General features: G+C 51.5%; 5 protein-coding genes across 6 annotated transcripts in view; 2 read left to right on the plus strand and 3 right to left on the minus strand.

The window, feature by feature from the left end:
- Nucleotides 1–440: 440 nt before the first annotated feature.
- Nucleotides 441–1,784, minus strand: PFDN6 (prefoldin subunit 6). Of its 2 annotated transcripts, XM_012658426.1 has the most exons (5): nt 1,707–1,784; nt 1,430–1,579; nt 1,110–1,180; nt 904–1,028; nt 441–644 (listed from the first exon to the last, which is right to left on the minus strand). In XM_012658426.1, exons 2-5 carry the CDS (start codon nt 1,491–1,493, stop codon nt 515–517), a joined length of 390 nt encoding a protein of 129 aa, XP_012513880.1. In that variant the 5' UTR covers nt 1,494–1,579; nt 1,707–1,784; the 3' UTR covers nt 441–514. The 2 variants fall into 2 exon arrangements, with proteins under 2 accessions (XP_012513880.1, XP_012513879.1); XM_012658425.1 differs by lacking the exon at nt 1,707–1,784 and having other exon boundaries at nt 1,430–1,689.
- Nucleotides 1,785–1,800: 16 nt separating this feature from the next.
- Nucleotides 1,801–10,294, plus strand: WDR46 (WD repeat domain 46). Its single transcript, XM_012658427.1, has 15 exons — nt 1,801–2,223; nt 2,384–2,596; nt 2,706–2,786; nt 2,931–3,043; nt 3,167–3,254; nt 3,372–3,433; nt 3,685–3,789; nt 3,883–4,033; nt 4,182–4,317; nt 4,522–4,621; nt 8,858–9,171; nt 9,320–9,414; nt 9,571–9,666; nt 9,814–9,927; nt 10,029–10,294. Exons 1-15 carry the CDS (start codon nt 2,155–2,157, stop codon nt 10,128–10,130), a joined length of 1,839 nt encoding a protein of 612 aa, XP_012513881.1. The 5' UTR covers nt 1,801–2,154; the 3' UTR covers nt 10,131–10,294.
- Nucleotides 10,295–10,861: 567 nt separating this feature from the next.
- On the minus strand, nt 10,862–12,013 carry B3GALT4 (UDP-Gal:betaGlcNAc beta 1,3-galactosyltransferase, polypeptide 4). Its single transcript, XM_012658423.1, has one exon. It carries the CDS (start codon nt 12,011–12,013, stop codon nt 10,862–10,864), a length of 1,152 nt encoding a protein of 383 aa, XP_012513877.1.
- An 826-nt stretch (nt 12,014–12,839) lies between these two features.
- Nucleotides 12,840–17,602, minus strand: RPS18 (ribosomal protein S18). The gene is made up of 6 exons (XM_012658434.1): nt 17,502–17,602; nt 16,895–16,993; nt 13,482–13,568; nt 13,301–13,402; nt 13,102–13,193; nt 12,840–12,959 (listed from the first exon to the last, which is right to left on the minus strand). The coding sequence occupies exons 1-6, from the start codon at nt 17,502–17,504 to the stop codon at nt 12,884–12,886; spliced, it is 459 nt and encodes a 152-aa protein (XP_012513888.1). The 5' UTR covers nt 17,505–17,602; the 3' UTR covers nt 12,840–12,883.
- A 56-nt stretch (nt 17,603–17,658) lies between these two features.
- The window catches only part of VPS52 (vacuolar protein sorting 52 homolog (S. cerevisiae)), a 20,982-nt gene continuing 13,426 nt past the window's right edge, over nt 17,659–25,214 (plus strand). Inside the window, exons 1-17 of the mRNA XM_012658435.1 lie at nt 17,659–18,036; nt 18,996–19,080; nt 19,230–19,282; nt 19,466–19,541; nt 19,744–19,811; nt 20,266–20,441; nt 20,828–20,978; nt 21,270–21,370; nt 21,483–21,615; nt 21,752–21,809; nt 22,175–22,308; nt 22,752–22,907; nt 23,394–23,512; nt 23,771–23,894; nt 24,144–24,239; nt 24,355–24,462; nt 24,683–24,748. Of these exons, the coding sequence (XP_012513889.1) occupies nt 17,947–18,036; nt 18,996–19,080; nt 19,230–19,282; nt 19,466–19,541; nt 19,744–19,811; nt 20,266–20,441; nt 20,828–20,978; nt 21,270–21,370; nt 21,483–21,615; nt 21,752–21,809; nt 22,175–22,308; nt 22,752–22,907; nt 23,394–23,512; nt 23,771–23,894; nt 24,144–24,239; nt 24,355–24,462; nt 24,683–24,748 (1,794 nt within the window). The 5' untranslated portion in view covers nt 17,659–17,946. The remainder of the gene's footprint in view (nt 18,037–18,995; nt 19,081–19,229; nt 19,283–19,465; nt 19,542–19,743; nt 19,812–20,265; nt 20,442–20,827; nt 20,979–21,269; nt 21,371–21,482; nt 21,616–21,751; nt 21,810–22,174; nt 22,309–22,751; nt 22,908–23,393; nt 23,513–23,770; nt 23,895–24,143; nt 24,240–24,354; nt 24,463–24,682; nt 24,749–25,214) is intronic.

Raw genomic sequence — 25,214 nt, forward strand, 5'->3', positions numbered from 1 at the left:
TGCATTCAAACAAATTCTAAGAAGTCAGAGGCTAAAAAGAACTGAAAGAGATTTTAGGGCTATTTGGAAGATGACAAGTATTCATAGCAAGAAGGGTAACCATGCTTTATCCTGGGGTCTCAGGTTAGAGAATTGTGAGTTCTTCGATTAAACTGACATTCCTAACAATATGCTGTAAATGCCTTTCTAAAGGGTTTCCTAAAGGGTCATGCCAACCAAGATAAGGGAGAGTTAAGGGTTCTATGTACAGGCAAGAAGCAGGTTTGAGACATTTAAGATTTTAGTTTCAAGAAAGCATGATTACCCTGCCACAGAGAGATTCCAACTGCAAGAGTCTGGACCTGAGGGGAGTAACACAGGTGCAATATGTATAAGGTGGAAGGGGCTGGGGAGATGGGTGGAGACAATTATGATGGAAGTGACTGGTCAGAAAATAAAGCCAGGTATTTTTACATTTTATTAGCTACAGTACAGATCCTAGAGCTGCCTCATTCCCTCCCCCCCCACCATGGGGTCAGGCCTTCCCAGGAACCCCTGCCTTTGCCGCCTGGGCCCGCTGGAACTCCTGCTGCAGCTGAGCAAGGGTTTCCCTCTGTTGCTCTGACTGCCGCTCCAGGTCCCGGAGCTGGGATTCGTATCTCTTACTGAGGAGAAACAAGGGAGACAAAGAATCAGAAAAGGAGAAATTAATGGGAGTTATTGAGGGTGCTGAGGGCAAGAAAGAGATTGGTAGAAAACTTGAGATCTAGGGGAGGGAGGAGTAGGGGGATTAAAAGGGAAGGAAGGGGTTGGAGGAACTGGACAACCGGAGACTGACTATGGAGAGCTACTCTGCGATCGTTCGTCAACACCTGTACTCCAACGGTGTCAGTTGCAGCACATGGTGGCAGAACAGAGACTCACATTTCAGCTGTGATATACTCCAGCCTCTTCCCCACTGTGGCCCGAGCCTCCCCCAGCTCCTGTTTGACCAGCACAGGACCCAGAAGTTTAAAGACCACGTTGGACCCATCCAGCAGGGCCAGTTCCTGATGGAGGGGTAGGACGTATATGATCAGAACCAAGGCCAGTACAGGTCCCTCCTCGCCCCACACATCCCAGTCCCTCACCTCCTTCACGATATTATTTTCTGTTAGTTGTGCCTCAAGCTTCTGCCTCCCTGACATGGATTTACTCAAGTCTGGGAGTAGGAGGAAAGACATGATTAGAAACGTCAAATATGCCACCGACACCCCACAACCCCAGTTAGAAGAAAACGGATCTGAGAAAGTAGACGAGGATGGGGGCAGCGGGTCAGTGGCTAGAGAAGAGTATTGAAGAGGGAAAGTAGCTGCACGCGGGGGCCCGGATGCGGCAGAAAACCTTATCTTGGTACGGCTCTGGGTTGTGAGTGGATTGGGGCGAGGTCACACCGACCCTGCTTCCTTACCCTTCTGTAGCTGCTGATATTTCTCCACTTCTCCCTGCAGCTTCTTCTGGATCAGCTCAGCCATGGCGGGGATAAAAGCCTGCGGGCAGCGGGAGAGGGGCGCCGGTCTCACTCTCAGGAAGGTCCCTGAGCTCCCCTTTCTGGCCAGGCCTGCGGAAATGACAGCACTCTTGAGAGGCAGTCCCTCGGCGCACCGCAGCCTCTTCCTGTCCTGGATATCGACTCGACTCTGGCGAAACTCGAGACCCCAACCCTCTCAACCGAAACCCTAACCTACCCACGTTCTCCCTTCAGTATTAACAAACTCGGAAGTAAACAAGGAATGCTGGGAAAAGACGGCCGGAAGCTGCTTTCTGACACAAGCCGGGAATGTAGTTCTCACATATTTAATGAGTGGTGTTCTGCTAAAAAGATGGGACTCAGAAGTGTTTAGGCAAGATGGGGAAGTTAATCCGGAAAAAGAAACCGCACCGTTACTTGGGCGCTGGCCCCAGACCTGCCTTTTTCCCATTACTCGGGCATAAACTGCCGCTCGCGGGGGCGGTGACAAGGCCTGCCCCGCCCCTCAAAGGAGAGCGTGCCCTCACTCAAGATGGCGCCTAGAAGGCTTCAGACCTGGTACAATGCTGATTGGATGAGGGTCAGAGGACTTCCGGGAATTGCCAAGCCCGTTGTGGGACAGCTGAGAGGAGTTTTGCACGTGGATCGGTGTTCGGGAGGGCGAGATGGAGAGAGCCCCCAAGCCGGGCAGGGATGTCCCACCCAAGAAGGACAAACCTCAGGCCAAGCGGAAGGTAGAGGCCTTCCTGGGTGGGAAAGGAAGTTTTTTGTTTGTTTGTTTTTTATATTTTTGCCCCCCTAAGATGTCCATGTCCTGGGGAAAGGAAGATTTTAGCTGCAGGTTCGTGGGGCGGAGCGTGGACAGGAGTATCAGAGTGCCTGGTCTTCTCGTAGAAACCGCGGCGATATTGGGAGGAAGACACCGCTCCGACCACAGCCCGAGCCTCTCCGGGGCCTCCTCGTAACAAGAAGAGGAATCAGGAGCTCCGCCCCCAGAGGCCAAAGACCACTCACAACCTGAAGAAGTCCCGGATCTCTAAGAAGCCGCAGGTCCCGAAGAAACTCAGAAAACGGAAGAATCCAGAGCCCCAGCGAAGCTTGTCTGGGGTGAGCTTGGGACCTGATGGGTGGCAGGGCACGTCGCCTTGTGCTTTGAGAGTGAGAGGGTTAGGGATCAACCCGAGCCTGTTTGCTAATTGCCTCCTCCCTGCCCCAGGCCCAGGACCCATTCCCAGGACCTGCTCCCGTCCCCGTGGAGGTGGTACAGAAGTTCTGTCGCATTGACAAATCCAAAAAGGTGAGATCCAGTCGGAGATTGGAGCAGGGTTGGAGGCAGGGAGTGTCTGGGTGCATTGGATAGAGTCTTGACCAGGTGGCTCTCCTTTGACCCTACTTATCCTCTGGTTCTTCACCTACTCTTTCTCCACCAACAATTTTACAGCTACCACATTCGAAATCCAAAACCCGAAACAGACTTCAGGTGGCTGAAGCTGAGGAAAAGGAAACAAGTGTCAAAGCTGCTCTTTCTGAGCTGCTGCTTGCTGAGGAACCTGGGTAAGTGTACCCTAATTTGGGCCTCCCTAGTCCTTGCTTTACGGGACTGTCTTTTCTCGTTTTTATGTTGGTATAGCCACTTCATATGGGAAGCTTTACGGCCGTCCTAACGTTCACTTGCAGATTTTTGGAAGGAGAGGATGGGGAAGATACAGCAAAGATACTCCAGGCTGACATCGTGGAGGCCGTGGACATTGCAAGCGCAGCCAAGGTGAGCCAGAGGAGGGTTGGTTCGTGGTGCAGGGCAAGAGAGAAATGGGGACTAGAAGAGAGAATTACTGAAGACAATTCATTCTGTCTTGATTTTTTTTCCTCCCACTTTTCTTAGCACTTTGACTTGAATCTGCGGCAGTTTGGACCCTATAGACTGAACTACTCTCGAACTGGGAGGTAAGGGTTGTATTCCAGCGACTCTTGAACTAAAATGTGGTTGTGTTTTCTTAACCAGTTCAGCCATGCCCAGAATACGTTTGGGTGGTTGATGCGGGGAGGGTCCTGCGATTTGCTCGGGTGTGAGGGTGAGCATCTACAGCAACAGCTGTCCTCCCACGTGGAGAGGAGGGGCTGGTGTGGGGCAGACCTCAGACTGAGTCAGGGTGCTCCCCTGTAATAACACCTTGCCTGTCCCTCACGTCCAACAGACACCTGGCTTTTGGAGGGCGTCGGGGTCACGTGGCTGCCCTTGACTGGGTGACAAAGAGGCTTATGTGTGAGATCAACGTCATGGAGGCAGTACGGGACATCCGGTCAGTGGTCAGTGGGGGTGAGACAGCCCATCCTTCATTGAATGACAGCCCATGACCCTGTCTCCTAATGACCCGCCACTCCTCTCCCCACAGGTTTCTCCATTCTGAGCCGCTGCTCGCTGTCGCTCAGAACCGCTGGCTTCACATCTATGACAACCAGGGCATTGAGCTCCACTGCATCCGCCGCTGTGACCGAGTAACACGGCTTGAGTTCCTGCCTTTCCACTTCCTCCTGGCCACAGCTGTGAGTGGCTGTGAAGCACAGGGACTGGGTGGCAGTCCTTGGGAAGACCACTTCTCCTCAAGGACCCCAGTAGAGAGAAGACAGGGCAGTCAGGACCCAGTCATTCTCTCTCTCTCTCTCTCTCTCTCTCTCTCTCTCTCTCTGTCAGTCAGAGACAGGGTTTCTGACTTACCTGGATGTATCGGTGGGGAAGATTGTGGCAGCTCTGAATGCTCGGGCTGGACGGCTCGACGTCATGACTCAGAACCCTTACAATGCCGTTATCCATCTTGGACACAGCAATGGTCAGTCCCTGGCTTGGCTTTGACTCTTTGACCATCCTGACTTGCTTTCCTTCTACAATTTGTACTTCATACATCCCTTAAAATTACCCTTTTGTTTCCCTCTTTTGTTATTTCTTGGTCTTCAGTCCCCATCTTTCCCAAGTTCAGTAACCTCAGGGTTAGGTTTGTGTTGGTAACTTTAGTTCTTCTTTTCATTACTTCCAGGCACTGTATCTTTGTGGAGTCCAGCTATGAAGGAACCGCTGGCAAAGATTCTCTGTCACCGTGGTGGGGTACGGGCTGTGGCAGTGGATTCTACGGGCACGTAAGTCACTTGTTTAGGGGTGAGGTGTTGGGTGTCACAGCTGGGCAGAAAGGTATGGAAGGCAGTGTGCCATTAGGAGCACAAGCTCTGTAGCCAGGCTACCTGGGTTTAAATCTCGGTGTTACCGCTGCCCAGCCATGTAAGTGTGGGCACATCACGTAATCTCTGTGTGCCACGGTTTCCTCACCCTGAGTGTGGTGATATGAGTGTCTAGCTCAAGGGCCAGCAGACTTTCTCTGCAAAGAGCCAGACAGTAAATGTTGGAGGCCTTGCTGGCCAAGAGGCAAAAATTGAGGGTATTATGTAGGTACTTAAATAATGACCGAGAAAACAAATTATCATTAAGTTTTAAGCAATGAAATTAAACATATAATAATTGAATATGATATTCTTGTACTACAGATCTACTAATGGGAAGAACTGAATTTCTCTTTTTTTTTTTTTGAGACAGAGTTTCACTGTGTTGCCTGGGCTACAGTGAGTGCCGTGGCCTAGCTCACAGCAACCTTACACTCCTGGGCTCAAGCAATCCTTCTGCCTCAGCCTCCCAAGTAGCTTGGACTACAGGCATGTGCCACCGTGCCCGGCTAATTTTTTTTAGTTGGCCGATTAATTTCTTTCTAATTTTAGTAGAGACGGGGTCTCGCTCTTGCTCAGGCTGGTCTCAAACTCCTGAGCTCAAACAATCCGCCCGCCTCGGCCTCCCACAGAGCTAGGATTACAGGTGTGAGCCACCGCACCCGGCCTGAATTCCTCTTTTTGAGGAAAACATTTTGCTTAGGTGAGGTTCAAAGTTAGTATTCTAAATCATCCAATTTGATTGCAAATATTCACGTTAATGCTGATCTGTAGAGAGATTTTACATATTTCATCTTTGAAAACATCTTTTCACACCGGTGATGATGTAGGTGGTATGTGAGATGCTCGAAATGCTATCAGGTCATAACTGTGTCACTGCGACTTGTAGTGTACACCAAGCAGCAGGGCAAATCGAGATGCCATAGTCTCCATCTTGGTCACTGGACTGTGGTGTGACAGAGCGAAAGCAGCCACAGCATAAGTGCATCGAGTGTGGGTGTGTTCCAGTAAAACTTCATTTGTGGGCTGGATGCAGGGGCTCATGCCTACAATCCTAGCAGTTTGGGTGGCGAGGCAGGAGCAACACTTGAGGCCAGGAGTTTGAGACCAGCCTGAGCAACATAGAGAGACCCTGATGCCACAAACAATAGAAAAGTCAGCTGGACAGGGTGGTATATGCCTGTGGTCGCAGCTACTTGGGACTGAGGCAGGAGGATGGCTTGAGCTCAGGAGTTTGAGGTTGCAGTGAGCTATGATGACGCCACTGCACTCTAGCCCAGGCAACAGAGCAAGACCCTGTCTCAAAAAACAAACAAACAAAACAACAACAAAAAACTTTATTTGTGTACACTTGAATTTGAATTTCATTTAATTTTCACATCTCTAAATATTCTTCTTTTGGTTTTTTTTTTTTTTTTTTTCCCAACCACCTAAAAATGTAGAAACCATTCTAAGCTTATGGGCTGTACCGAAATAGCTGGTGGGCAGATTTGGCCCATGGGAGTAGTTTACCAAGCCCTGGTCTAAAGCCCTCACATAGCTGTGGTAGACTTTAAAACTCGTTAAGGCACATACAGAGTTTAGCACAGCGCGCAGCAGATGGGCAGCACTGCTGTCATCGTTGTCGTCATCAAGGTGGTCGTTCTCTTCAGGTCTGGCTGGTGATGTGAGGGGCGGGGGTGGTGTGTCTGCCTCGGATTCCTGCTGTTCCTGAGGGAGTATCTGCATCTTCCACAGCTGCGCTTTCTGATTTGTACCTTCCTCTAATTCCTTTCGTCCATCAGGCATTCACAGGGCACCTGCTGTGGGTGGGGCTCTGTGCCGAGGTCCTGGGGACACAGGGATGAATTGTTGAGCCTGCCTGGTGTGGTTTCTAGTTACACATCAGGTACAAAACAGGTGGCCGTGGTTTATGGGAATGAGGCCAGGTGATACATTTAGTTTCTACTCAGTTGTCTTCTGTCATCCCAGACTCAATGTGACCAAACTGAATAGGTCACCTTACTCCCAGAGTTCCTCCTGGCCTGCTCCCGTTCTCCCAGAATTTTCGTCACCCAGAATTTTCGTCACCCAGAATTTTTATCACCCAGAATTGGACTTCTTTGACTCCTGTAGCTATACATAGTCCTCATGTTCTTTGGCCATCAGGAATAGCAGGAACCAAAAGTACTGTTTCCTGAGTGCCTTCTGGGTCCCCCGGCTCTGATACTTTGGCGGCATCATGACTACCTGTGAAGTCCTGGCTGCTTTTCCTCAGGGGTCCCTCCCAGAGCTGTCTCCATCCTTGCTGTCTCCTGTGGGCCTGAGTGATACATCCATTTCCAGCCTCTGGCTCACTCTTGCTTGTCCTGGGCACTCTTGTCAGAATAATCTTTCCCACAGGCTGCTTTCCTCCTTTTACACTGCTGCTCAGGCATCTTCTACGTTAAGTATAGACTACATGATCTGTTTTTAAGTTGTTTTAAAGAAAATCAATAAGCAAATGCATGTAAAGGGAAAAGCCTGGTGGTCACCAACTTATGAAAGCCTCCAGGGTGCTTGGACCCTCTTGGCCTTCCATGTTTGCATCTTTGTGAACAAGCGATGTGGTTTAGCCCTTTTTACTCCCTATCCGTGCCAGCCTGGCTCTAGGAGAGTGGGGAGGTCTGCCTGAGGCTTTGTGCCTCTGTGGGCCACTGGGCCTACGGTGTAGCTTACCCTTCCTGGGCTGCCTGGGTCAGCCACTGCTCTCCTGTGCTTCCGGCTTGGTCATTAGTTCACTAAAGCCTGGGGTCTGGTCAACACCTTGATGCTGAACAGCTCTGATCCTTGATCTTAGGCCCATCCTCACTTTTCTCTGGTTCTCAGGAGGTCTTCACACAGGCCAGGAGGGGTCCAGAGATGAAGCTGACCATCCTCAAGAGGCTTTCTGGAAGCTTGCGTTAGGATTGGATTGGTTTCTCAAAGCTGAACTGCTTCTTGCAAGTTCAGTAGTACAGTGCTGTGGCCTAGACTGCCCAGGGGGTCCCATAGATGGGTGGGCGTAGGGGAGAGGAGCCAGCACGTGCCCTTGAGTTGTTGCGTCACTGAAGGGCGTGAGCCCGTGTCCTAGGAGCCATCTGCAATTCCTGGTTTGCATTAATAGCCCACTGTGGTGGGGTTGAGGCCCTGATTATCTTGTCAGGGGAAGTACCCAGCTGGACCTGTCATGGGCTCCATCACCAGGGCAAGTCTCGAAGTCCTTGGCCCCTCGGCAAACATACCTCCCCTGCCTGGATGGTCCCCCTTCAGCCTCCCTCTCTGAGGAAAAACTTGAACATAGAAACTCCAACCTTTGAAAGTTGACAGCTTCTGCAGTGCACGGTTCCCTGAGAGGAGGTGGTTACCACCCTTGCCTTCCTCCTTCCAGGGGAAGCAGAGAGGGGCAGGGCCCAGCCCTCCAGCGCATTACTCCACTACTTCCTAAGTAGGTTTGCTCGAGTCCCTGCAGTCTTCAGCTTGTGATTTGTCACTGCCACAGAGCAGTGTCGGGATAATGAGCTGTGGGTCCTCAGTCTGACTTTAAAAAGACCCTACAATTTGTTCCCCTCCTGATTGTCCTGACCATCTTTCCCACCAATCCTGAAAAGCTCATCTCATCTCACTGAAAACAAACCCCTGCTTCCTTCTCATGATGGCACGTGTTAACGTATTTGTACCTGCTATATCTGTTTATCGTGCTTTCTTGAGAATTACCTAGACTGACTCAAATCCCGCCTTGCCCACGAAGCCCTTCCTGACCACTGCAGATGCTCTTTTCCTTTGCTGCGAGTCCAGGCATGGGAACATCACATTTAGGTACAGCCTGCTGAGTGTGTGCTCCCTCGGCCTCGTGTCTTGGAAGGGAGCGTGGTGTGAGCAGGTAAGATGCAGACACTAGAGAAACAGGCCTGACTTGAATCCCAGTCCGACCATTCACTAACCCAGATTTCCTTTCTCTGAGCTTCAGTTCCTCACCTGTAAAAGGGAAATAAAAACAGTACAGAACTGTGTGAGGCTTAACTGAGAGGATGCCTGTGGAGCGTTAGCGGGAGGGCAGCAGTTGTTACCGTTAGTCTTTTTCTCCTCAGGTGGACTTGGCCACTAGCCTGCTTAGTAAACCCATTTACTGACAGATTAATTGATCCTCCTTCCCCCCAGGTACATGGCCACCTCTGGTCTGGACCACCAGCTGAAGATCTTTGACTTGCGAGGGACATTCCAGCCTATGAGTGCTCGGACCCTGCCCCAGGGGGCAGGGCACCTGGCCTTCTCCCAGCGGGGACTGCTGGTTGCGGGAATGGGCGACGTCGTCAACATCTGGGCAGGACAGGGCAAGGCCGGCCCACCCTCCCTTGCGCAGCCCTACCTCACCCACCGGCTCTCGGGCCCTGTGCATGGCCTTCAGTTCTGCCCCTTTGAAGACGTGCTAGGGGTGGGCCACAGTGGGGGCATCACCAGCATGCTAGTCCCTGGTGAGTGGCCCGGGGATGGGGCTCAAAGTGGATCAACTCTGGCTGCACGTTTGGGTGGCCTGAGACAGCCAGGATCGCGGGGCTCGGCCAGGCTGGAGCCGCTGGGTTGGCGTCTTCCTTATGGCTTCATGCTTCTCACTCCCTCCAGGGGCTGCTGAGCCCAACTTTGACGGGCTGGAGAGTAACCCGTACAGGAGCCGGAAACAGCGCCAGGAATGGGAGGTGAAGGCCCTGCTGGAGAAGGTGAGGTTCTCCCCACTGGAGATGGTGTCCGTGTGTGGGGCTGGGGTGGGGAAAGCTCCTCTGCTGGGGATCTTGGGAAGAGGGCTTCAGCAGCCTCCCCGGCTTCTTTGGTGCCACCCTCCTGTGCCCATTCCTGTCCCTCTGTGACACACCCAGGTACCTGCAGAGCTTATCTGTCTGGACCCACGAGCCCTGGCAGAGGTGGATGTCATCTCTTTGGAGCAGGAAAAGAAGGAGCGGATAGAGAGGCTGGTATGCTCGGCCCGAGTGCCCAGGCCCTTCCTCACCCCCACGTCTCCCCATCATGGGCCTGCCCCAGGGGTGTGGCACAGCAGGTGGGTGCTGCTTGTGCCCTGACTCTGAGGCTGTAACAGATTATACTCCTGTCCCCTCCCTCAGGGCTATGACCCCGAAGCTAAGACTCCCTTCCAGCCAAAGCCAAAGCAGAAGGGCCGCAGCTCTACAGCAAGCCGGGTGAAGAGGAAGAGGAAGGTCATGGACGAGGAGCACAGGGTAAATGAGCACTCCCACGGGCCACACTCTCCTGCTTGGACTGCTGGCCACCCTGCTATTTATCCCTTTGCCCATGTCCTCTCTCTCTCTCCTGTCCCCAGGACAAGGTCCGGCAGAGCCTCGAGCAGCAGCAGCAGCACAAGCAAAAGAAGGCCAAGCCCTCGGGGGCCTGGCCATCTGCCCTGGACAGATTCGTGCGCTGAGCCAGGTTCCAGGGTGCCCTGGGAACAGTCTTTCCCCAAGATCACCTGTAGGGCAATGACTGTCCCCTGGAACAAGGAGGGGGCAATGTGCTCCCTTCCCCAATTGGCGATAGACAGCTGGCTCTTTGGGTGGGTTGGTAATAAAGAGGAAAGTGATTTTTTTGGATGATGTGTCTGGATCATCCTGTGGACCTGTTCCCCTCCCCCTTGCTCAGCATGGGGCTATTCTAGGATCAGAGGGGTCACAGTGTTCTGCCTTTATCCCTGCCCCATACCTTGTGGGTGCTGTGGCCTTAGCCTTGCCTTTTAGGAGCCTTCCTCCTCAGAGAGGCTGTCCTTTCTCCTATGTCCCTGGAGATGTCCTTCCAGTTCGGCAGGGCCTAGCAGCCTCTGGGCGGGCTCTGCAGGTTTGTGTTCTGGGAGTCCTAGTGAAGACCACACTGCACTCGAAGAGGTGGAGAGACAACTTTATTGAGGGGTGTTTGCCCCTCTTCTGCCCTGGCTGTAGAGAACAACTCTAGCCCTTTTTTTTCCTTCCTGATGACCATTTTTGGGGCTGGCAGGCCAGGCCCCTAGGGTTCTCCTACATCCCTGTCTTTGGTGACAGACAACATGAGGAAACCGATCAGCTGCAGCCAGCTAGGGCCCCTGCCATGGGCCTGTGAGAAGAGAAGGTCCCAGGGCTGCTGCTGGACCATCAGCCTCATACCTGTCCTTGGCCACAGGTACTGTCAGCTGTGAAGCCAGGCCATTACCCGGCACCGCAGGATGCCCAGGGCTCCCTGGAGCCAGGAGCAGAAGGGCGCGGTCCTTTCTCCAGCAGAGCCACCCACCAGCTTCCAGGCTTCTTGCATCTTCCAGGGGTCCAATTTGTGGGATGTCAGCAAGAACTTCCCATAGCAGCACCGGTCCAGGGGATAATGGGTGGCGCCAGCCAGCTTGACACAGTGGGTTGGGGCGAGGCCGCCTCGTCGGGCACTTACCCCCACAAAGACATCTTCCAGTGGCAGAGGGGGTGCCCCGCTGGCCACCTTCAAAATGAGCTGCACAGCAGAAGCTGACAGCACGTACCCTGTGCCTGAGGCGTAGGGGGGAAAGGAGCCCCAGGTTGGAGGCCACTGCTCCTCTGACACGTGGTGCCGGCCCCCTGGCGTCCTAGAGGGGTTTGCCCGCCAGTGTACCCGGCCCAGGTACAGAAGAGGCACTGCCTTGCTGCGTGAGGCCTGGCCCCCTTCCAGCTGTTCATCTCCGACCGCAGCCTCTGTCCGGGGCTCCGTGCCCCTCTCCCATTGCTCCCAACGGCCTCCTCGCAGGACCAACTCTGACACCAGTTCCGGGACGTTGACAAACACATCATCATCCGTCTTGAGGATGTAGCGGGCCATGGGGCAGTGTTTGTCAGCCCAGTTCAGCCCACTGAGGGTCTTGAGGGTGAGGTTTCGGTAGGAGTCCTGGAAGGCCGCCTGCAAAATGTCCCCCTGGGCAGCTGACTCCCTCTCGAGGTCGTTCCCGTGGGAGCCCCAGGTAGGGTGCTGCCTGTTGGGCTCTCCCAGCAGGAAGAGCGTCTGCACCCTGAGCCCCCGGGCCTCACGCAGCCCACCCCACGAGGCCCGAATGGCGTTTCTCTGGTTCAGGTTCTCCGGGGCTGTGCACACCAGAATTAGCAGGAAGGGAGGAGCGCCGGGACCACCGCAGGCCTCCTGGTTGGGGATCAAGAGGCGGGGCAGGGCCAGGGGCGGCCCTGGTGAGGCCGGGGCTGGCAGTAGGGAGGCTAGCGAGAGGCTCAGCAGCTCCTCCCCAATCCCCGAGGGCCCGAAGAGGGTCCAGACGATCACCACCAGCAGGGCAGCGAGGAGAAGGCGCCGGAAGAGGCTGAGGGGCATGGCGTGGCACAGTTGCTGGGGATCTGGAGGGAAAGGAGGACGCTTACAGGCTGGAGAGCATAGCTCTCCCTGGCCCGGGTCACGGGCTCGTACCTAACGGGCCACGCCTGGGACGCAGCGGGAGGCGCGCGCGGCCAGTACCAGCCCACCCTGGGAGAGAGGCGGCGGCGGCGCAGCTGGGGACCACAGCAGCGGCATCCTGTGCGGATGGTTACCTTGTCCCTCCCCCCCCACCTCTGCTCTGCCAGCTGCCCCACCCCTTCCTCCAGCGGCCGGTATCCCAGCCACTTCCGAGGGATGCGTTTAATCCCCGCCGGAAGCGGCGTCCGAACGGCGCGACGCAGCGGAATACAGGCAGGCGCATGCGCGGGGCAGGCAGGGATACGGTCCGGCGTCTGCTCTGCCGCCCACCACCCCAACCCGCGCGCGATTCACCTCTAAGTCGGGGGTCTCACCGTTACTGCGCTAAGGCCAAGTGACTTTTTCTGTACCAGTCTGCCCCTAACTTTCCAACTATAGGACCCCATCTTTTAGAAACCCAGGGTGCTCAGGACCTGCAAATACCTGACCGCAACTTAAACTGGCTAGGCTCGGCTACCCGCAACCAACCCCAGTAGACTTCGTTGTTGTGAAAACGGGTCTGGGAACCTCCCAAGGCTGCGTATGCTGGTTGTTCCATCTCCCTCGTAGTCTGTACATGACAGGGTGGGACATCACTACTAGCTAGACATAGGGTGACTGGGGGGCAGGGGAAGAGGCCCATCACCATTGCTAAAACCAATAGCATCAGTGTCGCCAGAAGAACGGAGGACCAGTAAGAAGGAAGCCATACGCATATAAACTATTTATTAACAGACAAGGCCTACAGACTTATTTCTTCTTGGACACCCCCACGGTACGGCCTCGGCGGCCAGTGGTCTTGGTGTGCTGGCCTCGGACACGAAGGCTGCAGGTAAAAAAGAGAGAAGGGTCATAGATCACACACAGCACAAAGAAAAGGTTGGGGGGAAAGGAAGACTGAACACAAAGAATAATGGTGGGAGTAAGTCTAGAGGCAGGCAGAAGATGAAACCCCCACCCCCACTCACCCCCAAAAGTGGCGCAGCCCTCTATGGGCCCGAATCTTCTTCAGCCGCTCCAGGTCTTCACGGAGCTTGTTGTCCAGACCATTGGCCAGGACCTGGATTTGGAGGAGAGGGTGAAGATGTTTGTTTCATTCCAACCTCCTGTGCCCAATTCTATTTGGATCCCCCTTTCCTCCAATCCCGCCCCCATCTCAATACACACCTGACTGTATTTTCCATCCTTTACATCCTTCTGTCTATTCAGAAACCAGTCTGGGATCTTGTACTGCCGTGGATTCTGCATAATGGTGATCACACGTTCCACCTGGCAGGCAGGACACGGTAAGATCTAGACGGTCCCTTTCTGAGGCAAACCCAACCCGCAGCCCCTTCCCTGTCCTCACCTCATCCTCGGTGAGTTCACCCGCCCTCTTGGTGAGGTCAATGTCTGCTTTCCTCAACACCACATGAGCGTATCTTCGACCCACACCCTGCAGTGAGAGGTTTGGAATTAGGGTTGAATCTGATTTTTTGTATTCCTTTATAGCCCCATTATTCAAAAACCCCACAGAAGTAGGACCTGCAATAAATTGTTGTTTTACAATTCCCCAGATCACCCTTCCCTCGCCCTCCTTCCTAAATATAAATCTTGGGATAGACAATAACCCCTTGAAAGCAGGGTCTTCATTGCCCAGCATATGTAGCTGTGAACAGGTGTTCTCAGATTTTTGCACTGTGGAGAACAAAGGGCCTGTCTCTCCAAGCCGATGCAGCAAAACCAGTCTTGTGAGTTAACAAGGCTGATCAGGGACTGGATTCAGTTGCTTGGAATCACAATTCTTTAGGCAAGTCTCTGTATTCCCATGATCAAAGGTTTCCAAGCTCACTTGATTTTTTCAGTGCCCAGAGCTAACTCTGCCCAAAAAAATCTCTAAAGATCCTTGTCAGTATAGTGATAACTGATAAAAGAGCAAAAAAATAAAATGAATTTCAAGTATTAAAAAAAACAAAAAATCAAAGAAACCAGTGCTTACATTGGTGGCATGGTATCAAGACCATGCACAAGCACCCCTTGCCATGTGAACTCACAAACCGATTTGGATAGCAAAGGATGGCATGTTGGGTTGAATAGCGCCCCCCAATTTATGTCCACCCAGAACCTCATAATGTAACCCTATTTGGAAAGAAGCTCTTTGTAGAAATAACCAGGTAATTTGAGCTCAGGAGTTTGAAACCAGCCTGAGCAAGAGTGAGACCCCATCTCTACTCGGACAACTAAAAATATATAGAAAAATTAGCCGGGCATGGTGACGCATGCCTGTAGTCCCAGCTACTTGGGAGGCTGAGGCAGGAGGATTGCTTGAGCCCAGGAGTTTGAGGTTGCTGTGAGCTAGGATGACACCATGGCACTCTAGCCCGGGCAACACAGTGAGACTCTGTCTCAAAAAAAAAAAAAAAAAAAAAAAAGAAATAACCAGGTAAAATGAGGTTATACTGGATTAGGGTAGTCCCCAAATCCAATGACTGACAACCTCACAAGAGGAGAGACACAAACCAAGAGGGCACAAAGGGACAAAGGAAAGACTGAAGTGATGCTACAAACCAAAGAATGTCAAAGATTATAGACAACCACCAGATGACAGGAAGAGGCAAAGCAGGATTCTTAGAGCCTTCAGAGGGAGTATGGCCCCTGTGGACACCTTGATTTTGATCTTTTGGCCTCCAGAGCTGAGAGAATAATTTTCTGCCTAGTTTGTGGGAACTTATTATAGTAGCCCTAGGAAACGAAAACAGATGGCATTTCCTCTATGCAAGAAAGTGATGGAGGATCAAATTATCAGGTTGATTCAGTAGAATTCAGGGTCTAATTTACTTAAATATTTACAAATGAGGCTGGGTGCAGTGGCTCACACCTGTAATCCTTGGGAGGCTGAGGTGGGAGGATGGCTCGAAGTCAGGAGCTCAAGACCAGCCCAAACAAGAGTGAGACCCCCATCTCTACTAAAAACAGAAAAATTAGCTGTAGTCCCAGCTACTAGGGAGGCTGAAGCAGGAGGATCGCTTGAGTCCAGGAGTTTGAGATTGCATTGAGCTATGACAGCCACTGAACTCTACCTGGGGCAACAGATTGAGGCTGTCTCAAAAAACAAAAAAACCCACAGATGAATTAGCATATTTGTGATTTACTTCAAAACAGAATGGGTAGAGGTATAAAGGAAGTAAGATTTCCAGTTTTTAAATACATTCATGGGGTTATTCTCTTCTACTTTTCAATGTTTCACTTTTTCATCTTTGAATCCCCCCCAATACCAGATCCTCAAAAAAAGACCATCCTTTCCTTTTCTCACCAGGGGAAGAGCTACCTGTCTTTGCTGGCTCTCCAAATCATTAGACTTCTTACTATAGACTCATAAGTATCTGAAAACGTACTGGTTAAGTTTGTTTTTCCTTGAGTTGTAAGTTGACTACAAATGTTGGCCCAAGTAACTAATACAAAGCCAGTCAATTTCAAAGAGGCAGACAGGACAGATCCAGCGGAAGCATCATCATATTAACCTTGCTTATCTTTTATAAACACTATCTCACTTAAGCCTCACGTCAAGTCTCTGAAATAGGCACTACATTTTACACTGCCTGACTGAAGAAAGCAATTTTCCTCTAATCATTTAAGAACAAAAGCTGTGCTCCCTGCAGTACAGAATAATAATAAAAAAAAAAAATTAAAGGGATTTGACAAACTTTTTATAAACCAAAGAGAAGACTTACTGCTTAAACTAACTTACCTTCTGATAAATACCAATACATGCTCCCTCAAGCTAAACAGGCTCCTTTATCCTCTATAAAATTTTTATTGACTTCCTTAAAATTCCTCAAAACCAGGCAGCAGCATCCCTGGAACCATCCATTCCCCAAGGCTGCACAAGTATCTATCATGCACCAGAAGCTGGAGACTGCGACTAAGACAGGCCTAGCCCTGCCCCTGTGGAGTGTACACACATTGGTAGGAAAGAAAGACATTCAGCCATTTCCAAACTAATTACGAATTCTAATTGAGGAAAAAGAAAAAAAAAAGCCCCCATCTGGAAGACTAGCGATTCAGTAGGTTTGTGGAGAGAAATATCCAACCTTGCATTTACTGACTCCTGCAACAAGCCAAAGAGACGTGTACTGGTTCTCACTTGAATGGGAAAGGAGCAGAAACTCTGGCATCTGAGTACATGCCCTCCTCACACCTCTCCCACCCCCAACTAGGGGTTTCTTCACACTTGGTATCTGCTGGCATTTCTACTTACCCCTCAAAATGTACAACAATTATCCGATTCTAAGGGCACATGAATTTCACAGGAAGAAATGCTGTTAAGATGCAGTGGAGGGGCCGGGCGCGGTGGCTCACGCCAGTAATCCTAGCACTCTGGGAGGCTGAGGCAGGAGGATCGCTTGAGCCCAGGAGTCTGAGGTTGCTGTGAGCTAGGCTGATGCCACGGCACTCTAGCCCAGGCAAGAAATCATCTAGAAGGGATCTCACAAACTGATGGTCCAGAAAAATCTTAGTGAATTCACACAGGCAACTATTTCTACCCTCACCTCCTCAGGTGAAATGTTTTGACTCGACCTTAGACTACTCTCTGGCTCTTCTTACTTATGTTTTGTGAGAAATGTGGTAAGGGATTATTCACTCCCTTAACCATTTTTCTTTTCTTAGCCCAGCAGCCAGGGAGATCTGGATAGGACTCAGGTCTCCTCAACCTTGCCTCTTTTATAGTTTAGGTCTTACCCCAATTTTCGTTTAATTTCTCTACTCTTTACCCTATTTTACCTTAATGGCAGTGATGGCAAAAGCTATTTTCCGCCGCCCATCGATGTTGGTGTTGAGTACTCGCAAAATGTGCTGGAACTTCTCAGGGATCACTAGAGACTGATTGAAAAAGTATGGGGGAGAAAGACACCGTGAACTACTAACAAACTGTAAAGTCGATACGGCAAACGAACCTCAAAACAGAAACGTTAAGTTTGTCACGCAGGGTGCAAAGACTATCCCCTCCCTCAGGTTTTCACACGACAGCAAACGCCTCAGTCCTGCAGAGAGCAGGAACATGAAGCATTCAAGCTTCGGAAAATACAATCTTTGGTGAGAGGCAGCAAGTCCCCTGCCCACTCCCAAAAGTACACTCTGCACGGCAGAGGCTGGAGTTCTCCACAGACGCCCGGGCTTTTAGCAGCAGCTTCCACGAGCCCGGGGAATGACCCTTCCTCGGGCCCCGCTCCAACTGGAAGTCTTTGGTGTCCCTTCCCAACTGTGCGATCCAAGACGCCACACAGAAAGTTGCAGGCCCCCAGAACAGAGCGTTTTCGGCACCCTGAGAGCAGACCTTCCCAGCCCTGGTTCCGATGTCGCTGGATCGCAGCACAAATTCCAGTCTTACCATGGCGGCGGCACAACCGGCGGCGTGTAGGCCTCCTGTGGAAGAGAGAACGGAAGTGACGCAATATTCTTATATAGTTTCCATGCGGAAGAGGCGGAGCGATCTAGGAGACGCGCTTCCGGAAACTGCTTCAGCGCGATCCGATTGGACTTCTGAGAGTTAGGCTTGGGTGCCACAACTTCCGGTGCGGCTTTTCTTTACAGTTCGTAAAGTTCCTGGGTATAAGAGCAGCGAAGGTTCCGGGGCAAGACTGTGCTTGAGACATCCAAGTTCCTGTTTGCGCTTGGTTGAAGTGGTTGGAGCTGAAAGGGGAAGGCTGGAGTCAAACAATTTGTCAAATATCTGGGAACGACTTCGCGCTGTGCAAGACACTCTGGGACTTGTAGTTCCACTCCGGAGAACAGACTTGCCGGACTGACAGCTGCCGGAAGTGAGGCTGCGGGGAATGGCCGCCGCTGCGACCATGGCTGCAGCCGCCCGGGAGCTGGTGTTGCGGGCTGGTACCTCAGATATGGAGGAGGAGGAGGGCCCGCTGGTGAGAGCACGGGGCTGTTTCTCCTCCGTAGTCCCGATGGTCCTCGCGTCTGAAAGGTCTGGGCTGGGTTTAGGCACAAGCGTAGGAGCTTGGATGCTACCCGTGATGCTACCTGTTTGATTCCCCATTCCCCTCTCTGAGATGGGACCCTACCCTGAGCTTGGACTGGAATGGATGAAACTCAGGTTCTGGGGCACAATTTCAACTTTTCCCTCCACATTTTTGGGTAGAATAAAGAAGCAGTGTAAAAGTTAAGTACATGGCCTCTGGAGCCAGACTGCCTGGGTTCTAATTCCAGTTCTGCCACTTACACGCTGTGTGTCCTTGGGTAAGTTAACCAGCTTCTCTGTGCCATCACTTTCCACAGCCTTAAGGTGAAGAAGATAATAGGACCTACCATGTGGGTTGTCGTTAGGATTAGATGAACATGTGTAAGATGGCACCTGGCACGCAGGTAATTGCTGTGTGTTAGCTGACATTTCTAGAAAGTCTGGGGTCCCCAGGGTGTGGTGATAGAACAGCTGGATAGCAGGTGTCCGAGGGTCCTAAATTTAACTGCAAGTTCTTCTCTGTCCTCTACAACTCCTAAATTTCTCATTTGGGCACCTCCAATGTCTTTTTTTTTTTTTTTTTGAGATGGGGTCATGCTATGTTGCCCAGGCTGGCCTCAGACCCCTGGGCTCAAGCAATCCTGCCTCAGCCTCTCAAGTAGCATAGCTGGGACTACAGGGGCTGGCTACAGTGCTGGGCTACCTTCACTGTGTTTATGGATTGCCTGATTTCTTGTCATATTCCCTTACCCATCAGCCAAAGTGGTAAATTAAGTACAGTGTGAGACTCTTAGAATTTTTTGACTCAGTATCTGTGGCTCCCCAGGAAAAGCACCTCCCTTCTTGCTGGAAGGATTAGGGGTACCCAATTATATTTTGTTCTCCTTCTTTCTCTCTGTCCCTCTGCAGGGGGGTGGTCCTGGGCTCCAGGAACCACTGCAGCTCGGGGAGTTGGATATCACCTCTAATGAATTCATCTTGGATGAAGTGGATGGTAAGTGATGGCATGGGGTGGGTACAGAGAACCTGTAATCTGAGAGGCATGGGGGCTGGAAGGAGTAAGGCAGGGATTGGTGTGCAGGTGCTCTATGTGGGGAGAAGGAGCTGTGGAGCTGGACCCTTATGATAAACTTCTATTTTCAGTTCACATTCAGGCAAATCTGGAAGATGAGTTAGTAAAAGAAGCTCTTAAAACGGTGAGGCTTTCCCCTGTATTAATCTTCCCTTCCATCTACCCTCCCCCAAGAGGAAAAAACAACAACAGTCTCTTTCTTTTGTTACGTCACTCTGGTGTCTTACCCTTCAGCCTTTCACTGGTTCTGTTCCAGTGTCCCTTCACTAGGACTTCCTCCTGACCTGTCATCTCTGTGTTCTCCCAGGGCGTGGATCTCCGTCACTATTCAAAGCAAGTTGAGCTTGAGTTACAGCAGATTGAGCAGAAATCCATTCGGGATTGTATCCTGCAGCATAAGGAAGGGGTGGTATTACTGACAGGGTGGTATTACTGGGGATTTTGTGGGGTATGGTTCAGACAGCCCAGCTGAGGCCACTGTCTTCTCTCTGAGGCTTCTGTCACTTCAGGGAGAAATTGGAGAGGTACTGCAGGTCTGAGGATCTCCATCTTCACCATGAGGCCCCTTGACTTTTTGTGGGTTAGATATCCAAGAGAGTGAAAACATAGCATCTCTGCACAACCAGATCACAGCCTGTGATGCTGTCCTGGAGGTTAGTAACCATAACCTGTAACTCCAGTAACTCTGAACCAGATCATGGCCTCTGCTGCCAATTTTTTAATTTTTTTTTTATTTTTGGTAGAGACGGGGTCTTGCTTGTTGCCCAGGCTGATCTTGAACTCCTGGCCTCAAATGATACTCTCCTCTCAGCCTTCCAAAGTGCTGGGATTACAGGCATAAGCCGCCATGCCCAGCTTCTGGTGCCATTATTTAGATTATCAGCCTTAGAGGGGACAGGTTAGCCTCGTTTCCAGGATGACCTCAGGAGCCTTTTTGTTGTTAACTTGCCATAACTAATGTTATTTCCTGGTACCTTTGGGGTACCTCATCATCTGCCACCCTCATGGACTAATAGATACTGGGGATTTCACTAAGAGACTTAGGTGGCCTATCTGTCCCCTACCAACCCTATGGCACTCCAGCAACATCTTCTACCCTTCCCCCAGCGCATGGAGCAGATGTTGGGAGCTTTTCAGAGTGACCTCAGCTCCATCAGCTCTGAGATCCGGACACTGCAGGAACAGTCAGGAGCCATGAACATTCGACTGCGAAATCGCCAGGCAGTTCGGGGGAAACTTGGGGAGCTTGTTGACGGTCTAGTGGTGCCCTCTGCTCTGGTCACGTGAGTTACTGGTTTGAAGGGTCCTCATGTCCATAGCAGGTAGATGGGCTGGGACCTACCCTATTTACCACATAGGTCTCCTGGCTCTGGGCCCTCAAATGCCTTTTAGAAATTAGCGGGTGGGTTGACAACTATTTCTAACCTTGATAAATGTTTAGGCATCAGAGATTAGGAATGATCCAAGGTTGGGTATGTAATGAAGGAGTCCAAAGCTTATGGGGCAGGGGTGTCCAGGAATAGAAAACTTTGTGCATACATCTCGACTAAATGGTACAGTGTAAGAAGGTAGAGGTGGCAGAGGCTGGAGGTAAGGGGTGTGGTTTGGGTCTGGTTTAGGGATGTCTCGGTCTGCCTTCTAACCCATCCCACCCCTCCCTGCTACCCAGGGCAATTCTGGAGGCTCCAGTGACAGAGCCTAGGTTCCTGGAGCAGCTGCAGGAGCTGGATGCCAAGGCGGCCGCAGTCAGAGAGCAGGAGGCTAGGGGCACAGCAGCCTGCGCAGATGTCAGAGGCGTGCTCGACAGACTCCGAGTCAAGGTGGGAAGTGGGGCTGAATACCCTGGAGACTACTAGAACCAGCCTCCCTAAGACCTTCACTCTGGATTTCCTTGGCAGAGCTCATTGTAGCCTGTCCCCAAGAATGTCACCTTGCCTTTACTAGGCAGAACTCATACTTGCCTCTCTGGGTTTCCCTGAAAATCTTGAGAAATACTGAAGAGGTATTCTCCACACTTCCTCCTATGTTTAGCATTTCTCACTCCCCCAGTTCCTCTTGTACAGCAAAAGGATCGCAGCTTCATGCCCTGTATATTTGGTTCCCCCGTCTAGGCAGTGACGAAGATCCGAGAGTTCATTCTCCAGAAGATTTATTCCTTCAGAAAACCAATGACCAACTATCAGATTCCCCAGACGGCCCTGCTGAAGTACAGGTCGCCACCTGAAGGAAGAACACGGGATGGCTTTGGAGCTTTTGAGCAACCAGATGTGGGTATCCGGTTTTTTGGGCAGACAGGGAGACTGACTTGTCCCTGGCCCCTCCAGGTTCTTCTATCAGTTCCTGCTGGGCAACGAACGAGCAACAGCAAAGGAGATCAGGGATGAGTACGTGGAGACGCTGAGTAAGATCTACCTGTCTTACTACCGCTCTTACCTGGGGCGGCTCATGAAGGTGCAGGTGAGGCCGAGGAGGGAGAGGCATTCCTGGGCACATGGACTAGAAGGAGGGGACAACCCTGGGCCGGGAGGGACAGGAATTTTTCATTGTGTTGAGGGAAGAGATGGTTACCAGTTCTCTTTTCCGTTTTCTCTAGTATGAGGAAGTCGCTGAGAAAGATGACCTGATGGGTGTGGAAGATACAGCAAAGAAAGATATCCTAGTGCTGGGGGACCCTTTCACCAGGCCTTGAAAGTGGGAGGACTTCTGGCTCCAGCCACTAAGGCACTGCTTCTTACCTTTTTCTGTGCACTGAAACCTTTGAGAATATCGTGAAAGCTATATAGCCTCCCTCCCTCCCCGGAAAAATGCACATATCATTTTGACACATAATTTTGCTTATGATTTTAGGGAGTGTAGAAACCCCCTCAAACCCTTTCACAGATGTCAGGTGAAGTGAAGCCCCAGCACCGAGAAAGAGGGATGTCTGGGCTCGTCTGGCTGCCTGGGGTTCCTGGAGACACTGAGTCTTTAGCCCAGCTGTGGTCTCATTGTTTTCCCTGACTCTGACCCTTCTCACGATTCTTCTCGAAGCCATCCCTCCGCAGCAGAAACACCATCTTCACCCTGGGGACCCGTGGCTCTGTCATCTCTCCCACTGAACTCGAGGCCCCCATCCTGGTGCCCCACACAGCCCAGCGGGGAGAGCAGAGGGTATGAGGGGGAACAAGCTTCGGTCGGGGCATGGGGAGGGAAGGCCAGACCTCAGGGAAAAGCTTCCCAGCCTGCAGGCCACTGCATCAATCCCCTTGGACCTGGGAGTGGCCTCCGCTCACTGTGGCCTGCTGTGATGTGAAAAGGGTTGGGAACCATTGACTCCGGGCCATGCGGAGGGGAGAGACTGGCTGAGGGGAATGACTGTCCGAGGCAGGTACTACGGTAGATGCAGGAGTAGCAGCAGCGGGTAGGAGTGGGTTCTTCCTCCTGTGTCCCTTACGTTCCCCCACGGGGTTCCCTTTCACAGCCTGGACGTAGGTTGGGTGGGAAGGGTCTGCTGAGCTCTCCTTACCCAGGTTTGCTGATTTTCCAGCCAGATCCATGGGGAATCAGCGCTGGGATCCATCTCTTGTCTTTTTTCTTTACTCTTCTGCTCCTAGTATCCATTTGAAGCCCTCTTCCGCAGCCAGCACTACGCCCTCCTCGACAATTCCTGCCGTGAATATCTTTTCATCTGTGAATTCTTCGTTGTGTCTGGCCCGGCTGCGCACGACCTATTCCATGCTGTCATGGGCCGTACACTCAACATGACCCTGGTAAGATCCCTGTTTCCTGTGCTCTTAAACCCTCAGTCCTGGTTAGCACTCCAGTGGGGTCATAACTCTGGTAGTGCTGAAACCAGGATCCCTTACTGGAAAATGTCTAAGCCTGTACGCACAGTGGGACTCGCCACAAAATCCTCAGAGTTCAGGGTCCGAGACACTACCCCTACTGCTGATTCACAATCAGGCAATAGCACCTGGAAACTGAGGGGCCCCTAAATCGTGGTGCTCAAACCCCTGACCTAAGCTCAGCCCTGAATTCTACTGTGATATGCTTGTGATCATAGATCCTGGTGAGCAGGGCACCAGGACCATCTGAGTGGCAATGGACAGGGAACGAGGGAGCATTTTCCCTTTTGGTCTCTCCCTTCCCTCCCACCCACTGTCTCATCCTCAAAGAAACACACGCGTTTGTTCATAGCCACTGGGAACGACAAACTAACATTCTCTTCTAATCCTCTGCCTGTTCCCAAATCACAGAAACACCTGGAATCCTACCTAGCTGACTGCTATGATGCCATTGCTGTTTTTCTCTGTATCCACATTGTTCTTCGGTTCCGCAACATTGCAGCAAAGAGGGATGTTCCTGCCCTGGACAGGTCACTGGATTCTGGTCCTCGAAGCCCTGCAGGCCATGAACTCTCTTGGTCTTACATGACTCTGCCCTGAACCTTGAGCTCCTCCTGACCTGACACTGCTGATCCTCATTCCCATTCCTCTGCTCTTCGACTCGCCTTTCACACACACCCCCTCCCCTACCCACCATCATCCCTTAACCTGAAGAATGCCCCACTCCCTCCTGATCTTACCTTCAACATTCCTTGCCAGCTGACCTCTGGTTCTGATTAAGCCCACAGGTACTGGGAACAGGTGCTTGCCTTGCTGTGGCCACGGTTTGAGCTGATCCTGGAGATGAATGTCCAGAGTGTCCGAAGCACCGACCCCCAGCGCCTTGGGGGGTTGGATACTCGGCCCCACTATGTGAGGGAGGGCAAGGGTATCAAGGGGTTCTTGAAAGCCAGGGCTCTGAGCTTCACTGTGGGGGCTGGCTAGTATCACGGTTGTGTCACGGGCCACTCTGTGAGCAGGCAGTCTAGGAATGTGGCCAAACTCATGGTGGGTTGGGCACTGTTGGTAAGAGGGATTGGAGGAGCGATGGCCAAGGGAGTTGGGAGGTTGTGTTAGCTGGGCCATGGGGTTGGTGTGATTTTCTTTCCACTGTCTTTCTAGATCACACGCCGATATGCAGAATTCTCCTCTGCTCTCGTCAGCATCAACCAGACAATTCCCAACGAACGGACGATGCAGCTGCTGGGACAGCTACAGGTGAGGGTAGGGCAGGAAAGACTTCCCCGTAGCAGGGCTGCTGCCATGGTGGAGGATGAGGAGGGGCGAGGGGACCTTACTTTCTCCTTTCATTTCCTTTTGGCTTTTTTTTCAGGTGGAGGTGGAAAATTTTGTCCTCCGAGTGGCAGCTGAGTTCTCCTCAAGGAAGGAGCAGCTTGTGTTTCTCATCAACAATTATGACATGATGCTGGGTGTGCTCATGGTAATGGACGCTCCTTCCCCTCCTCCCTACCCAGAGAATTCAGTTCCCCCCTGCTCTGTTAGCTCCATGAGGGCAGAGATGATGTCTGTCTTGTTCAGTGTTTTTCTCCTGGAGTCTGGCACAGTGTCTGGCTAAGTACAGTAAGTGTGGAATGAAGGGGACATCCTGAAGTGAAGCACTGCTTTCCCCAAACTTGACATTTCCCTCTGTCTTCCCTTAGGAGCGGGCTGCAGATGACAGCAAAGAGGTTGAGAGTTTCCAGCAGCTGCTCAATGCTCGGACACAGGTATGGGTGTGGGGAACAGGGAAGTCTTGTGTGCTGTTTCCAGTCGTGTGTGTGTGTGTGTGTGTGTGTGTGTGTGTGTGTGTGTGTGTAGGGGTGGCATAATGGACCTCAGGTACATGGAATTGGAATTATTTATAACTCTTGGTTTATAACATGCTGTCATTATTGGTCTGTTTTGTTTTTTAATAATATAAACAGCCATGAACCCACTATACAATCCCAGAACTAGCACCTTGTCAAAAACCAACATCAAACTGTGAATTTCTCCTCACCCTATTCCCCTGCCTCTTATGCAGAGACAACTGTTGACCTAAGTATTATGTTTAACATGCTCTTGTTTTTTTTCCCCCTTGGTTTTTTTTTTTAGAGCTTCCATATTTTTTTCTTTCTTTCTTTTTCCTAACCACCAGACCACCAGGGACTTGTTGGGTATTTTTTATGCTCTTGCTTTTAAAAATATAACAAT

Source organism: Propithecus coquereli, unplaced genomic scaffold (genome assembly GCF_000956105.1).
Source record: "Propithecus coquereli isolate 6110/MARCELLA unplaced genomic scaffold, Pcoq_1.0 Scaffold587, whole genome shotgun sequence".
Classification (NCBI taxonomy): Eukaryota; Metazoa; Chordata; class Mammalia; order Primates; family Indriidae; genus Propithecus; species Propithecus coquereli.

Excerpts from the sequence above, each read along its gene's own strand:
- WDR46 (XM_012658427.1), top strand. The coding sequence starts at position 2,155 with ATGGAGAGAGCCCCCAAGCCGGGCAGGGATGTCCCACCCAAGAAGGAC. Across the intron at positions 2,597-2,705 it reads CCCAGCGAAGCTTGTCTGGG|GCCCAGGACCCATTCCCAGG; the intron begins GTGAGCTTGGGA and ends TCCCTGCCCCAG. Across the intron at positions 9,172-9,319 it reads CACCAGCATGCTAGTCCCTG|GGGCTGCTGAGCCCAACTTT; the intron begins GTGAGTGGCCCG and ends CACTCCCTCCAG.
- B3GALT4 (XM_012658423.1), bottom strand. The coding sequence starts at position 12,013 with ATGCCCCTCAGCCTCTTCCGGCGCCTTCTCCTCGCTGCCCTGCTGGTG.
- RPS18 (XM_012658434.1), bottom strand. Across the intron at positions 13,403-13,481 it reads GTGAACTCACCGAGGATGAG|GTGGAACGTGTGATCACCAT; the intron begins GTGAGGACAGGG and ends CCTGCCTGCCAG. Across the intron at positions 13,194-13,300 it reads AGGATGGAAAATACAGTCAG|GTCCTGGCCAATGGTCTGGA; the intron begins GTGTGTATTGAG and ends CTCCAAATCCAG.
- PFDN6 (XM_012658426.1), bottom strand. The coding sequence starts at position 1,493 with ATGGCTGAGCTGATCCAGAAGAAGCTGCAGGGAGAAGTGGAGAAATAT. Across the intron at positions 1,181-1,429 it reads ATATCAGCAGCTACAGAAGG|ACTTGAGTAAATCCATGTCA; the intron begins GTAAGGAAGCAG and ends TCCTACTCCCAG. Across the intron at positions 1,029-1,109 it reads AAAATAATATCGTGAAGGAG|GAACTGGCCCTGCTGGATGG; the intron begins GTGAGGGACTGG and ends CCCCTCCATCAG.